At 36.6% G+C, this 17,060-nt stretch overlaps 2 protein-coding genes across 3 annotated transcripts; one reads left to right on the top strand and one right to left on the bottom strand.

The window, feature by feature from the left end:
• The first annotated feature begins 747 nt into the window (after positions 1 to 747).
• LOC112056217 (borealin) lies at positions 748 to 9,295 on the top strand. 2 transcript variants are annotated; one of them, XM_024096602.2, is made up of 7 exons: positions 750 to 983; positions 1,071 to 1,195; positions 1,816 to 1,879; positions 3,033 to 3,089; positions 4,476 to 4,714; positions 5,645 to 5,745; positions 6,779 to 9,295. In XM_024096602.2, the coding sequence occupies exons 1-7, from the start codon at positions 902 to 904 to the stop codon at positions 6,975 to 6,977; spliced, it is 867 nt and encodes a 288-aa protein (XP_023952370.2). In that variant the 5' UTR covers positions 750 to 901; the 3' UTR covers positions 6,978 to 9,295. The 2 variants fall into 2 exon arrangements, with proteins under 2 accessions (XP_052745095.1, XP_023952370.2); XM_052889135.1 differs by lacking the exon at positions 3,033 to 3,089 and having other exon boundaries at positions 748 to 983.
• LOC112056219 (cilia- and flagella-associated protein 45-like) lies at positions 9,068 to 17,048 on the bottom strand. The gene is made up of 12 exons (XM_024096606.2): positions 16,623 to 17,048; positions 15,736 to 15,928; positions 14,843 to 15,044; positions 13,762 to 13,897; positions 13,250 to 13,385; positions 12,866 to 13,001; positions 12,507 to 12,685; positions 11,915 to 12,064; positions 11,660 to 11,764; positions 11,489 to 11,568; positions 11,002 to 11,098; positions 9,068 to 10,491 (listed from the first exon to the last, which is right to left on the bottom strand). Exons 1-12 carry the CDS (start codon positions 16,709 to 16,711, stop codon positions 10,411 to 10,413), a joined length of 1,584 nt encoding a protein of 527 aa, XP_023952374.2. The 5' UTR covers positions 16,712 to 17,048; the 3' UTR covers positions 9,068 to 10,410.
• Between the last annotated feature and the right edge of the window lie 12 nt (positions 17,049 to 17,060).

Raw genomic sequence — 17,060 nt, 5'->3', positions numbered from 1 at the left:
AAAAATAATGTCTTGTGAGGCAGGTCTTTATCTAATTAGTCTGAGAGGGGGATATATCAAACACATTGCTTAGCATTGCTTAGAATGTCCACAGATTAAAAACATAGAATATTCGATTACTGATCGATGTTTGGCTGTTTCGTCAAAAGAATCGATTCTTTTTATAAATTGTTTTTATTACAAATTTGATGAAATTTAGGTTTAAATACTTGTGGTGTATGGACACAGAATCCATATAATGGTGTTAAATATTTTCGATGTGTGAGTTTACTTCGTCCCCATTTATAACGACAGACATTTTTGCTGGTGAATTTGGGTGCGAAACACTCAGACCAATTATTGTATAGGACCTGCCTCGCTAGGCGTCACTTTTCTGTCAAAGTATATGATCAACGATCATATACTTTGTAATATTACAACGTAATCGTGTTCGTAAGCTCCGTAAAAATACCTTTTTGTGTAATTGCATTGTGTAAAAAACGGGCAAAAACTTCTAGTTTAGTATAAGATTTATACCAAATCTAAGCTCGTTTTCTTCAGAAAATGACAGACAATTTTGTTCGTGACTATGAGTGCGATACAGGTCCTTCCATAATTGGTCTGAGTGCGAAACAAGTTCATAGTCTAAATAGTCAAAGCTCTGATTTCGATCGCATAGAGAATATAGATTCCATAATTTACTCTTTGATAGGTTGACTTGATAGATTCGTTTATGTTCCTTGGATTCGTATCTTTTGTTATTCGTATCTGTGGTAGATTCTTAAATTCAAATTCAAAATGTCGGACGTCGGTTAAAAAGTTCCATTTGGTTTGGTTTTGTTTTACCTTGCATTTAGTTTTGATTTTAAGTTATAATTTTGTGTTTATTTTAACCTTTTAATAAATTAATGAATTAATAAAAATGCCACGCACAAAACGGCCTGTGCGTAAACAAGAACAAGCTCCGGAACACGTCGAAGCTCTAACAAAAATTGATAAAGCTGGTAAATTGCAACTTTTAAACAACTAAAAGAAAAATAAGTAGTGATTTTTAACCAATTCAACATTTTCATAAATTTTTACTGTTGCAGTAACAGAATGGAAAAAAAAGTTTGATGCCAAAGCGCTTGTAGAAATAAAGAACATCGAGATTTCCTTCAGGATTTACTTGGGAGCCATCAGCGTCAGTGATTTAAATAAAACTGTAGGACAGTTGGTATGTTTTTTACTCTAATTTGGATAGATATCAGTCTGTACACGATTTGTTTAATTTCTTGAACTTCTTTTAGAGTTATCCTTATTAAATGTTTTTGTTACACTTTAACTTCTCAGTCGATCAGCCTGAAATTTTGTGATCTCGTTGATCAAGAGTACTGACAATAAATGTAAAAAAAAACACCAAAAATGCGGCAATTAGTACTTAATACAGCAGGTCTACTAATATTCCTATTGATCCTAAAATGCACATAACTGAAAAGTTGGAGTTACATGCCCAGACTGGATTAGAACCTACATCCTCCGAATCTGAGGCAGAGGTCATATCCACTGGACTATGTGCCAGAGTATGTGCCTACATGGACTATGGTAGGAGGCAGAACCTCTTGCCATAGTTACTATACATTCAACGCCTCAATAGCTCAACAGTGAAGTGGTTGGACTCATCACCGAGGAGAGATGGTTTGATCCCTGCCTGCTGTCTTTCCCAACTAGATGGAGAGGAATGTGAATATTGGTCATTTAGGCAAATATTATTGCAAACTAATGCACCTGGATGCCTCCGGAGATGTATGGAAAGTTCATCAATTAGTGCTTATAATCTGTGTACATAATTTCCAGAAAGCAACCCCAACAAAGCAATCCACAGCGAGGCACTCCAGCCGTGCTGTCTCCCACGATGATGGTATGTCATATAACATGTATAGAAAAAAGGATTTTCATTTCATCCCATGTTTTTAGATTTATGAGCTTCTTTGTCACATACAACAAAAATGGGTAATTTTTTACATGTACTTGTGTTGTATTTGATCAACAAATTGTAGTTAATTTATTTATTTGGTTCACTAGTGACTGTTATAGTTTCTACATAATATGTAGTTGTATTCTTGAAAATTAGTTGTATAATAAAATAAATAAAAAATCAACTGTAGTTCAGTTGTAGTTACTGTTAAATGCTTTTACTATAATCAATCTATTTGGCTTTGGTTGTGTGGCAAGTTGACAGACCAACTGCATTTGTATGTATAAACTAGCTGACACAGCGCGGTTTCATCCATGTGGTTCTCGTTCCCATAGGAATATGGGGATAAATGGGCTATCTGACACTGAAAGAATTTTTCAAATCGGACCTGTAGTTCCTGAGATTAGCGCGTTCAAGCAAACATTCAAGCTCTTCAGCTTTATAATATTAGTATAGATGGAAGCTGTGTTTTGTCGAAAAATTCCTTCAGTTGTACACAACATTTCTACTTTATGTGTATTGTTTACCAACAAACTATATTAAAAATGAGGGTATAAATTGCTAGTCATTTCACACCTAATAATAGTTAATTTCAGAACAAGTTATGGCCTCGGTATAGACTAGTTGTTGGTTACAATACATATATTAAAAGCAAAAGTTAGTCTTGTTTCAAAGACTCAGACTTGTAAAAATATTGAAAGTAGTTCAGTTACTCTTATGTTATGTATACATAAGTTGTTTATGTCAGAACTAAAACAAACCATGTTCCGAAAAAAGAATAACTATAAGAAAAAATACATGAGAAAATTAAAAGTTACACAATTTTTTTTTAAATTTTCGTAAGCCTATTTAAGAAAAAGTAACTAACATAAATCATCATTAAAATGAAATCATCATTGCACTTATTATAATAGATAGACCCTTTCTGATTAATTTCTATATTTCATGATTACTTTCAAGTCACATTCACTGTTACATTCATTTCAAGTCACATTTCATTGCACAACACAAAAATGAGCACAGATCAATTAATATCATTGAGTATGGCTATCTAACCAGCCTTGTTTTCCACTAACCGGGTGCTTTTTGGGCTCAGGGTACTTATCAGCGCATTCTACGGATGGCTCTGCCGGGAAGAACACTAAAACCATAGGTGAGTACGCTTCTCTTGAAACTATATTCTCATTGTCTTTTATTTCTAATCATATTTTGAAACAGAAAATGTTGTATACAATACTATAGATATGTTACGTGCCTACAAAATTACCACAAAAAGTAATACAAATTTAGCTACTCCAATGCATTCAATTCAATTTTTGATTTTATGGCTTGCTGCTGTACCAACTGGGTACAATTTACTTCGCCAATGTCGCGTGGTAAGGAAGACACTTTCAGAGGTTGATCAGTGTAAGCTGGGAATCAAGAATTAATTATTATCCAGCTTAATTTCGACATTATAAATAGCGGATTCTTTTTTTTGTTAGTGTGGTTGTTAGTCAGATTTCTGAAAGAACACAAAATTAATATTGTTAGCACACATAATATTTACAGCTTAATGTTATTACATTCAATATATTTACATATAAGTTTACAATAGGGACTAAACACAGTACTCCAATGCATAATTTTGTGTTTACCTAGGTTATATATTTATATATAGTTTTTAGGTAAGATTTGTTTAATAACTACACGACAGAATTAAGACAATTAGCCACTTTGCGCCTCAGTTTTGACGCGTTAGTGGCATATCTGATTGTATAAAATCTTTGGGTATATAAAATTTTATTATTTACTTTTCCTATAGGTAATGGTTATCTATATATTATATATAAAAATGAATTGCCGTTCGTTAGTCTCGCTAAAACTCGCTAAAACTCGAGAATTTATCGTATCTTGGCCTTCAAATGTTCGTGGAGATATAGGGAAGGTTTAAAAGGTGAGAAAAATTAGAATAATTGCCGGGAAAACCATAAAAACAACCCTTTTCTATTTCCCATACAAACGTTTAAGAGTCAAGGGGTAGGGTATGGTAGGGGTAGGGTATGGTAGGGGTAGGGTATGGTAGGGGTAGGGTAGAGTAGGGATAGGGAAGAAGTGCACATAAGTCAAAGTGAAGCTTGACCGGGTCCACTAGTAATGTAAAAAAATGTACTGCAAGTCTGTTGACTTAGATCCTATTCTGCCAGCTCATTTTGACTTAGATGTCCCTCTCTTATGAGAGATTTTGATGAGGTGCTTGAAGCAGTGGAGTGCTGTGGTTATCAATAAAATATTTTCGAAACTGACTCAGGTCTGCTCTGCTGGTACCCGGTAGGTTGTGGCTACTTGAGCTAGCGTTCTGGAATAATGCTGTGTCGAAACCGTTATTGGTATAGGTCGAATATTTATACCTCTTCCAAGTAAGCCCACTCTCATTTTAGACTGCTAAGTCCCCTAACATCAGTAAAGATTGTAGTCAAGGCCTAACATGCCATTGAATAAAGGGAGGGAGATCAATAATACCATTAAAATACGCTGATGATGATGGTGTGTTCTGCAGCTCCGCCCACCACGTCGCGCACGGGCGGGCGGCGCTCGCGCTCGGCTGACGCGTCGGCGCGCTCCATCAAGACTACGAGCTCGTCGCGCGCCACCACGCACCGGCGCCGCTCGCGCTCCGTGTACAAGACGCCGGCCGCCCCCGCGCACCCCGCCCACCCCGCGTACCCCGCCTCCGTGTACAAGACCCCCGCGTACAACAAGAACGCGCCGCTGCAGTACCCCGCCATCACGCCCAAGGTGAGACTACCCCACACTGACTCACTCAGTCACTCACTCACTCACTCACTCACTCACTCACTCACTTACTCACTCACTCACTTACTCACTCACTCACTCACTCGCTCCATCAAGATTACGTCACGCGCCACCACGCACCGGCGCCGCTCGCGCTCATAATTCGTATTTCAAAATTTAACCTTACCTTACCTTATCAGCCGATAGACGTCCACTGCTGGACATATGCATCTTGCATGGACCTCCAAGCACAACGCTACCAGCATCCCGCTTGATATCCTCGCCATCCCAAAATTTAACACTAACTAGAATTACGCAAACTAATATAATACTCAATAATAACCAATAAAATAATATCTTATTTCTTTAGTTTTTGAGAACAGGTTTTGAAACATTTACAGGCATAGGACGCCATTTTTCTTGAATAATATTGAAAATTACTGAAGCGACGCTTCGTGTCGTACTGACTCGAAAATGTATTCGTTTTTGAATTTTGTATTTGTGACGGGTACGACACCGTCGTGTTCCACGCGCTCCATCTGCTTATTATTGACTAGCTGACGCCGCGCGGTTTTACCCGCGTGGTTCCCGTTCCCGTAGGAATACAGGGATAATATATAGCCTATAGCCTTCCTCGATTAATGGCCTATGTAACACAGAAAAAATTTTTCAAATAGGACCAGTAGTTCCTGAGATTAACGCGTTCAATCAAACAAACAAACAAACTCTTCAGCTTTATAATATTAGTATAGATTAATTTTTGTAACAACCACAGCTGATGTTACTGATAAAACAACTTGGTCTGATGGCTTAATATGCTCTCTGCTCTCTCTGGGCTTTTGATTGTCTGCTATTGGTCGTAACTGGCGCGCAGTTTTAGGTGTACTGGCTGGTTGATAATGACCATGACGACTAATAGCAAGTACTGTGCAGGTGGCGCCCAACACGGCGCTGGCGCTCCTGCGGCAGCCGCGCCAGGGCGAGATGGTGTTCTCCATGTCGGGCTCGCCGCTCATGGCTTCTACCTACAACACGTGAGTCATCATATCTATAGACTGATAAGGCCAAATTGATTTCAATAGCTTACTCCAATAGCTATTGCCGGATTAAGCTAACTTGATGCCCTAAGTAATCTTCCTCTGTGGCATCCCCTATCTTTATGTTTACTATAATAATGATAATACCTACCTACCATTCTTCTTTGACGGCCGCGTGGCGCAGTAGGTAGTGACCCTGCTTTCTGCATCCACAGCCGTGGGTTCGATTCCCACAACTGGAAAATATTTGTGTGATGAGCATGGGTGTTTTCCAGTGTCTGTGTGTATTTATACATTATATAAGTATTTATATGTAGTATATAAATGTATATGAATATTTTAATATCAACTATCTTAGTACCCATAACACAAGCTGCTCTGTATGCTTACTTTGGGGCTAGATAGTGATGTGTATTGTTTAAGTATATTTATTTATTTATTTATTATTTATTATTCTTTCTTCTGGGCCGTTTCCGTACTTGGCCATGTGATTGGCCGTTGTACGTCCCTACCTACCATATGTAACTATCTAAATAAGCCGTGATAGCCCAGTGGATATGACCTCTGCCTCTGATTCCGGAGGGTGTGGGTTCGATTCTGGAGCATGCACCTCCAAATTTTCAGTTGTGTGTATTTTAAGAAGTTAAATATCACGTGTCTTGTAAATGGTGAAAGAATAATATCATGAAGAAACCTGCATAGCAGAGAATTAATATTTCTCTGTGTGTATAAAGTCTGCCAATCCTCATTGGGCCAGCGTGGTGGACTATTGGTTTAACCCCTCTCATTCTGAGAGGAGGCTCGAGCTCAGTAGTAAGCCGAATATGTTGTTTATGATGAAATGAACATAAATTTAAAATGTGTGAATTTTGAAATTACTTTAATTAAAATGTGCATTTTTTTTCTAAGTAATAGGCTAGTTATAGCTTATTGACAAATTTATTTGTCATCCATACTAATATTGTATTCCTTTTTTTTATAATCTGAAGTAAAAAAATTAAAATTATACTTGTTAAATCTATTTTTATAGTATGAAACCCAACGAGAAGGCTCACTGCAACATAGTGCTGCAAGATGGCACAATGCTGTCCCTCCAGCCTCAGCAGCTGCGGCCTTCGGAGCACTCCATCCCCTTCTCCCTCATGGACAACACGGTGCTGAATCAGCTCAAGACGCTCAAAGACAACCTGGACAAGGTCGTCAAACTGGGGGAGAAGGTCATTGATTGATTGTAACTGTACCTTGACTTATTATTATTAGTATAATTGAAACTAGGTAACCCTGTGGATTTTATACCACTTAAAGCGATGACTTATTACTGCGTTGCGTAGCGATCAACGTATTGTATGCCACACCTGGGTTGCGACCTCGTTGAAGACCTCGCAGATAATTACAACACAAAGCATTATTAATAATTACAACTAAACATTATTGCACAAACGCGACTGGCAGCGTGACGGTGTTCACTCTGCTCACAAACAACATTGGTGTTGATGGTGGATTGTGTGTTGGTCGCGATCGGCATGATGTCATGTTCATTGCGATCAACACACTATCATGCGCTGCATGCATGTGAGATTACTTGATTGTCAGTGGCTGTCATAAGCGTGTTGGTCGAAGCGTTTCACTATAAGGCCATTGACTAAAACAATATTCAAGCGTTTGTATGTATTATTAATAGTATTAACAAATATCTCAATTCTTGATAAACATAAAAAGTCGTGTATTTAGATAGCACAGACTTTATACAATCTTCAATTTTGTTTCCTAATAAATAAAATTCAACATCAATGTATAATAGTTACAGGTTATATTATAGTTCTTTAATATTTTAGTGTATGTAGAATAAGTGCTCACCAAACACGACGTGCCCGTTTGAGCAAGTAGTTGCGGCAACAGTCTGTTGAAGAATGTCTCTGTATATAATCTGTTGTGGATGAGTTTATTTTGAGTGGATTTCATTTTGCATGCTATATATTTGTTTTTCCTAATTATTGATGTTATGGCTGATTTATATTATATAGCAAGAGTGTGAGTAATTATAATTTTAAAGTGGTTTTCAGATAGCATGGGTACGGTGACAGTCGCCTGTATGACGTTCATAATACGTACTATTATCGTGAATCGCGGAAAACTTTCAAGAGTGAAACGAACTGTCACCCGCACCATACTACATGAAACGTACTGTAGTAATAATGTTTGACTTTAATTTACTATGTAAAACGTAAAACAAGATGTATTAATTATTATAGATTATAGTTGTCAACGTATTTTCCACACCTAATCGTTTAGTCTTCATATAAAGTGCCCATTTTGTTATTAGTCTAAGATCCGGTATATAAAATATTTACTCTCATCTGTTATTCATTAGTGCTGTGAAATAAGTGATAGTGACACATTGCAAATAGGTTGCCTAATTAAATTGCGGCCAAACACATTTTTCATACAAAATCTAGGAAACCATGAACTACATCAAATGCAAGCTGATACAATAAATTAAGCAAAAGAAGATTTAATTTGACATATCAGACGGCTAAATAGCTGATGAGGGTAGATAAATAACATAACTTAACTAATGATTTTAAACTTATTTCGTGGTTGTTCATTACGTATATTATTTAAACGGGTACATACCACGATAAAATTACGAGATTTTTAATGTCGATATTTGGACCCAGTTGCATGGGTCGTGGTCACGACGGGACTGAAGTTGCGAGGAGATGCGAAGTTGACATCAGCTGTTAGGGGCAGAAATCGAAATAGGGGTCGAAATATCGACATTAAAAATCTCGTCGTTTTATTGTGGTAAGTACCCGTTTAAATAATATTTATACATGACTTAACTGTTTATATCTGGCAACCCCACAGTTGCAGTGTGAAAACAGGCAACCATTATTTCAATTCTTTTCAGTATATTCTATTAACTAGTGTACGACTTTTCAATCTATGAGGAAATGAGATATAATATTATATAAAAATTATGCATTAAATACTATCCGTCCGCAATTTAACTAGGCAACCTATGTGCAATGTGTCAGTGTAAAGAGGGTATATATTTGATATGCCGGATGTACTATATCATTAACAGCATTTTTGACATCCCATTACAGGGCCATTCTTTAAATGGCACCTAGAGATTAGACCCACCATGCTGCTCCAATGTGAGTTGGTGGGCATAGGGTGATAATGTTTGACTATTAACTATCACTATCAGATGTTAATGATGGGCTATTTTGTCAACAGGAAAAAAATTAAGAGATGGTAGTCTTTACAAATAGTCAACCTTGATGTTTGAAAAGTGCTTGTAAACAAAGCCTACTTGAAATAAATTAATTTTTAATTTAAAAAAAAACATCTTAAAATTGATTTTAAAAGCAAAATGGCTTGAAGTAAAGCTAAAGTATTTGCAACTTGGTTAGTTAAAATATATAATTATTATATTGTCATCAATATAATGTTGGCTATTGTAATTATTAATTATTTTCATCTAATGTATAGTTATATAATAATGATTTTTTTAATTAAAGACATTTTATTCAGTGTCAAAGTGCAGTTTATTTTTGAATCACAAATAAAATCTAATCTAAACAATTCAAAATGCCCTACATCCTCTCTCAAATTAATTTATCCTGTGATCCCTTCATCGGATACTTATACCATAGGTAAGTATGGTATTGCAGGCAACTATAAACTTTTGGAGGTAGGCAGGTAGCAAATTTCATTCGCACGAGAGTTTTTAACGCATTCAAACATAGTATGAAGGTAAATGAAGGTCTATTTCCAACGCCCAAAATTATAAATGCAACACTGCTCTAAAAAAGCGTAGTGTTTAAAAACTTTGTTGTGTGCTTACACTTAGAAATACATTTGTGTTTTGTTGTATTTGAACGCTTTTTTAAAGTTTGTTAAAAAAACTCCCGTGCGAATAACTCTCTATTGTGTTCAAACTATGGGATAACATGTCTAACTAGTCCGTTATCGCCAATTTTTAAAATTACGCTAGAGACCACCAAAGTCTGCTCTTCAACAGTGTTTTAGGGTTCCGTACGTCAAAAGGAAAAACTGAACCCTTGTAGGATCACTTCGTTTGTTTTCCGTCCGTCTGTCTGTCTGTTCCTTTATTTATGAGCCGCGTGGAGGTATCAAGTTGAAATTTAAACCGTTTGAGGTCAAAAATATCAAACTTCTAAGTTAACGTAAAAAAAAGATACGGCCGTTTATTCAGCAAAAAACACGCATATTTCGACACTCAGAGGAATCAAAACTCTTCGGCTTTGTACCTACGGTACTTTAAACTAGTAATTAGGGTCTACTTTACTTGACGATATTTGAGGTTTATATCATATTCCAAGTTAGTGGATATGGGGGATAGAGTATTTCCTGTTGACCACGAACTATGTAAGGCACAAGAAAAAATCTCAAAACTACATTTGTAATTTAAATGTTTAATAATTATAAATACGTACGGAACCCTCGTTGGGCGACTCCGACTTGTACTTGTCCGGTTTTTTACATATAACATACAGTTAATCTCTACAGATTCTCATATTAAGCCGGGCCAAGGCCGCACTACACAGGCTAAGTTTATTGCTTTCCAAGTTTATTAAAACAACGATCAAAAATATCCGAAATTCTGGATCAAGTAGGTACCTATGGTTAATATTAATAACCATATTTCCCAAGTGTCTGTTCAACTTCTTTTACATACTTTTCAGAAACTTTTTGATGTCTCATGTCAGCCACCTGGAAAGAAAAAATATTACGTCCATCATGAATGAACAGAGAAACCAATAACCAAACTTTATATATAAGTACATCTAGTTCATTTATAATTTGTTTAAATTCGTTTGTTCATTAAGGTGTAAAGAATACCAACACCAGAGAATTTTCTTAACTCTCTGCGTGTGTGTAGTCTGCCAATCCGCATTAGGCCAGCGTGGTGGACTATTGGCCAAACCCCTCTCATTCGGAGAGGAGACTCGAGCTCAGCAGTGAGCCGAATATGGGTTGATGATGATGAAGGTGTAAAGACAAGCGCGTTGGCGTATAAAACAATAATTTTAATTATAGCTTCACAAGTTCGTTAATAACACTCCTATGATATGCGGGCGACGGGGGGAAAGACTGGGTGTGTGTGAAATCGTGCGTGCGGGGAAGTGAGGTGAATCAGTCGTGGGTTTTTCATTCATCGCTACACGCCGCGTGAACCATCGGGAGTGTTACGAACGAACTTGCCAAGCTATCTACACTTGCCTTCTGTTTAATTACTCTTCTCTCGTACTTGTCTTGTTGTTCTTGCTCCATGCGCAGAGCAACACCTTCGTTGTGAATCTTCTCGCGGAGTTCCGCACTGAAACATATTCATTGGTGATAACATGTCGAGGTTTTTATTGTTCTGATACTGGGATTCTACTTAAGTAACATTATTTTCAAAGTTTTTATTTGTTTGCCGGGATACGAAAATTCAAATACGAAACGAAATCCTGTACTTTTTTAAATTTATCTTTCGGCTCTGGATACTAGTCTTTTGAGGCTCGCGTCCTTTGGCCTAGAATCCGAAACTTAGACAAAACTAGTCAATAAAAAAATGGTGTAGTCTTTGGCGGTAGTGATGTGCTTTATTTTATTTACCGGTTTATGATAAGATAAGATAATCAAAGCGATCGAACAGGCTCAAGTATTTCTAAATATATTGGCTCATTAAGAAAATATTCGAATATGAAAAATACCCTCATCTTACCGAGCACGTTCCTTATCGTTGATTTGCTTCATGATTTCTTGGCGATGTTTCTCTACACGCGCCTTGTGTTTCTCGTCCAGCTGAAATAGTAAAATCATGAAATTTGAAAATTGTTGCAACTATTGGTTTAACTAAACTATTTTATTAACAAGTTTATAGTCCTATTTGCACCTCTTTCTCCTTGCGAATGAACTCTTCATTCTGACGCGCCGCGTTGTTGAAACTCTGCTCGTCTTTTGCTATTTCTCTAGCAATGAGACGATGTATATCGTTTATCTGAAAAGATAATAATTTAATAATTTGTTTGTTAGTAAAAAAAATATAAAACATGTTGTACTCGTACAACAAAATTGTGCGTGAGCTCATTACGTTGCTCTCTATGTAAGTGAAGACTAAAGATTTTTCACTTTATTATTTATCTCTTACCTGATGGACTCTGGCCTCATGCAGTGCCCTCATCTCTCGGTTACGTCTAACAGCTGCCTCGCGCTCCTTGCGACGATATTCGCGCTCTACGTCCTCTTGGATTTTCAGATTGCGGATACGTTCCAACTCCTCCTTGAGCTCTTGTTCTGCCTGTAGGTGCAGTAAGATATTGGTGTGTGCGAAAATTGTGTGGTACGTAATTGGAGTAAACCTATTATTGGTGAAAAACCAATTATTGTTAACAAACAAAATACAGTCGTTTAACGTCAGTGTTGGGCTTATTAAACATCAGTTTTAATTTGGTTCCATTTCTAGTGCAGGTAATACGGGGATAAATTATAGTACGCGGGAATAGTTTAGCCGCCAGACAGTGAAATCATTTTTAAATCGGTTTAGTAGTAGGTTCAGAGCCAATCAACAGTAACTTATTCATAAGAGTTTTTATTAAAATATATGTCGCCGTGGAAGCTTGGCTCACTGAAAAATCTATAACCTCAAACCATGTTAATAATTATCTTATTTACTCTTTAGTTATTTCGAATCGTATTTTTACGACATATACATATTAATATCATATTTAGGTAAACCTTACTTTTTGTGCTTTAGCGATGTGGTCGATTCCTTTCTGTTTAGCAGCTTTGACGGCTTCCGCTTCAGCTCTATTCTTGGCCTCACGTTCTTGCTTTTTCTTGATAAAATTTGACGTTCTTAAATCCATTATACGTTCCTCTTCATTCTGTAATTGCTTGTAGTACAGCAGTTCAGCGTTACCTGCAACGTTCAGAAATTCGTTGATTGGGAGTCGCTTTGCAAAACATTTCGTTAGAGCAGTTTTGTTAGTTAGTAGATACATTGCATTGTTTTGCATTTAATAAATAGTAGGTAGAAGGTTATTAAAATTAATCAAGCACACACAATAAGTCTATATTTTTATGACATCAATAGCCGTACCTTGATCTAACATTTCCTTGAGCTTTGCCTGTCTGTTTTGCTTCTCTTTCAGCTTCTGGGCCTCGTCAACTTGCATCGCGATGTTGGCTTGGTTCACGCGGATACTTTCCTCTTCTATACGTTCTGCTTCCATGATCTGATTGTAAACAGCAGGATTTTAATTGAACCATAGTAGTGCATGGGTTGACTATAAGGAGGGTTGTTGAGCATTCAAGAGCGTCAACATAATATAAAGAATATTTATAATTGTACAGCAATACATACCTTTGTACAATATCTTAAATATAAATTTAAATTAAAAATAGTACCTACCTACCCGGGTTGTTTGATTGCAAATCCACTGAATCAAGATGACCGAATAAAAGCAAATTGCATATTATAAACCTTAGCCGTTTCATGGGCTTGAATTTGTTCCTTAAGCGCGGAGAGGTTCTGCAGACGAAGCTGATGCCGTCTTTCTTCTTCTGCCTCGGCTCTTTCAACAGCTGCTCGGCGATTTTCTTCCATTACTGCGTCCAGTCTTAGAAGTTTAAAACGAATAAACTATATTAATTTATGACTATAAACCACTGAGAACTGATGTAAAATTAAAATTTTTGAAAGTGGTTGGCTGTAGGTGTATTACGTTGTAGGTTCTTCAGGTAGGACTTTGTAGGTGATATTACTTGTGGTGTTTGTAAGTAGAATATTAACTATATCCTAATTAATTTATTTTATTATAACCTCGACAAACAGAAATATTTTGATGCAGTCATAATTTTAAAAATTCCAATATACTTAGTTATTTTTTGTTTTTCATGTTTTACTTTTTACATTTATTGAAGACAAATAACTTCAGAAATTAGGTACTACTTAGGTACTGGTACTTTTTTCAAAATACTATTTGAGGGTGTCACCTTTTTTCTTCTTCATCGAATTCCTTCTTGAGGAGCTCTTTTTCCGAGATCTGCGCATCGCGGATGGCGTGACACTTGGACGCGAGGATGACGCGGTTGCAGAGCCTGGGACCTTGCATGTTGTTGGCGCGAAGTACTGAGTTCAATAAATCCTTTTGTTATTATTTAAAATCTTTTAATTATCCATACTTAATAGGTTTATTTGATAAGTTCTCTTTTTATAATTTTACATTTCTAAAATTGCCAAAAATACTGGTCGGCTGAGTTTGAAAGACTTTAACTAAGTTACAGGAAACACCTTACGCCTATCTAAATCAGAAAATACCATAACTAATCAAAAAATATACGAGTTTAAAATAGATATTTTTCACTACTCTTGCTCAAAAACACTGTCATATTACCACTTCACTGCGGGGCTAAACAAGCATTTCAGCCTCTAGGGTCTAGTAATTTTGTTTTTTTATTAAGTTATTTATAAAACGCCTAATATAAAACGAAAAAGGTTTAATTTAATTAGTAAATGGTTGAAACATACTAATTTAACGACCACTATAAAACGGATGAGGTTTTATTCGTAAATAAAATCATCATACTCTTAGGTGGGTACGAGTACATTATGTAAGGCCCTGATTGTTCGATAAAAAATTGAAATTGGATAGAAATGCAGCGTTCTTGTCTGTGGAATGCGTATTTTTTTTCATTTGATTTTTATTGAGTTGCGAGCTGCGTCTGCAAAAATAATTATAACATTGAATACTATTTATTCTATTTACTGAATTTTTTAATTTTCTCGCAATCGCAGTAAAAAGTATAGTAGAAAACTCGGTTTATATTTAGCGGTCTAAAACAATTTGTATATAATGGGTCTTTTTAGCTCCTTGTATAACAATCTACTAATTTTACGTTGTAAACTTTTAATTTAAATGTTATTATTGCAATTACTGATATAGCGGTGAAAACACGCTGCCTACTTTATGTGCGCACAGAAAGGGTGTAAAGTGGCGCTGAACGCACAACTCAGAATGCCAGCCTGATCTCATTGCTGACACTTAGGTAAGACCATAGAACTCATAGAACTTACTCTCAGCTCTGGACAAAGTATGCGCAGCCTGATCCGGTCCATCGAGCTCTGGGTCCGCTTGGCCGGAAGCCGCTTCAGCACCGGGCTGGGGCATCAACTGCTGTTTAAGTTTCGTTTTTCTAATTTCGGATTCTTCGGCAGCTTTTTTTATCATTGCTTCCTGAGCGTGCATCGCTTTTAGCTGTTCCTCTTGCGTTACTATCTGGATGTAAAAGTCAAGGCAACTTAGTGATTTACTTAGTGTAGTTTGTAATATGACTATTACAAATCCTGAATACATTCTCAACAATATTTGTAATGTATGAAATACAACCTACCACTGCTTTAAGTTTATTATTATTTTTTTGTTTATTCTTTACAAGTTAGCCCTTGACTACAATCTCACCTGATGGTAAGTGATGATGCAATCTAAGATGAAAGCGGGCTAACTTGTTAATCCACACTCCTTTCGGTTTCCACACGGCAACGTACCGGAACGCTAAATCACTTGGCGGTATTTCTTTGCCGGTAGGGTGGTAAGTAGCCACGGCCAAAGCCTCCCACCAGCCAGACCTGGACAAATTAAGAAAATCTTAATCGGCCCAGCCGGGGATCGAACCCAGGACCTCCGCCTGTCGTAAATCTAGTTCTAAGCCTAGACGAAAGGAACCTTTCGTTACAACTTTGTAGACTACAAAAAATACAAAACATCATCTTCATTATCGTTCATTTGCTTTTTTGTAATTGGGACTTAGGCTCACGCTGCTGCAATGCGGGTGTAATGCTTAATTATCCAAGTTGGACACTATTTACAATGAAGGTCAGGTGAGATCACAGTCAAGAGTTATTGTCTTTGAATTAAAAAAAAGTAGTAAAGTAGAAAGTAGTAAGTATCTAAATACTAGAAATTATACCTTGGCCTGCTTTTTCAATCGGTCATACTCATTCTTTGGGATGACAGCCGGGTAAAGTATTGGTTTTTCCTTCGGAACCAGGAGGTTTCGAAACCCGTTGTTCTGTGGGACCATGATGACCTCGTGTTCAGATTGTTCACATTTGTGTATAGGTTTATTAGTTACAGGAAACCTAAGCCGACATTGCGATGGTCTGGAATGGTGATATATAAGAATAGTTGAAATTTCCTTCTATGTAAGTGCAATGTCACATACCTACTCCTTTTCTTGCTTAGGATGGAAGAATTTAAAGTGTATTAAGAAGAAATTTAAATTTTCAGTTTTCAGAAATCATATAATTAATACATTGTTAATTATTATAAAGGTAAATACGTTACGTACGTTACATTATCAACCCATATACGGCTCACTGCTGAGCTCGAGTCTCCTCTCAGAATGAGAGGGGTAAGGCCAATAGTCCACCACGCTGGCCCAATGCGGATTGGCAGTCTTCACACACGCAGAGAATTAAGAAATTCTCTGGTATGCAGGTTTCCTCACGATGTTTTCCTTCACCGTTTGAGATAGGTGATATTTAATTTCTTAAAATGCACACAACTGAAAAGTTGGAGGTGCATGCCCCGTACCGGACTCGAACCCACACCCTCCGGAATCGGAGGCAGAGGTCATATCCACTGAGCTATCACAAAGGTAAATACAATTCTGATCAAGCCAATTTGTAATCCAAGTACACAGTCCAGTTGTAGTTATGATAAATAACTACTAGTGGAAACTTATTGTGTACCATACATGTGCGTTCATGGCTTTTGCTTCACGTCACTTTGCAAGAAAATTTTATGAGTACATAGTCGAGTAGCAGTTATGAGATTATTTATATTATTACATACCTGTGTAACTGGTAACATCCCGGTTCTTTCCCTTTTCGTATGTTGTGATACTTTATACCTTCGTGTAGATTTTTTACAGCTTTCGGCATTCTATAAATTTAAACAGTAAAAAACTAATCTAAATGAATAATATCTTCTCGTATTACCGTACCAATTTTTATATTAACTGGTTGCTTGGTAACGGTTGTTAATGTTTCTGAGGACCAATTGCTAACTATAATTCGTCTGAGGCTAATTGTATACTTATAACCTTCGTAGTTCTTGTAATTTTATAGTAATAATACTTATATAAAAATATTTCAATATTATTTAATTTGATTGAAAACAGTCAAAAGACCGAGAAAATCGAAAACAAATTCAGAAACCATCAGAAAACAAATTACATCACTATGTAATCTAATGTCACTGTCAAGTGTCAGTTTTCTCTTCCATGTAATT

This window comes from Bicyclus anynana, chromosome 2 (genome assembly GCF_947172395.1).
Source record: "Bicyclus anynana chromosome 2, ilBicAnyn1.1, whole genome shotgun sequence".
In the NCBI taxonomy this organism is placed as follows: Eukaryota; Metazoa; Arthropoda; class Insecta; order Lepidoptera; family Nymphalidae; genus Bicyclus; species Bicyclus anynana.
This window is presented reverse-complemented; position numbering and strand designations above follow the sequence as displayed.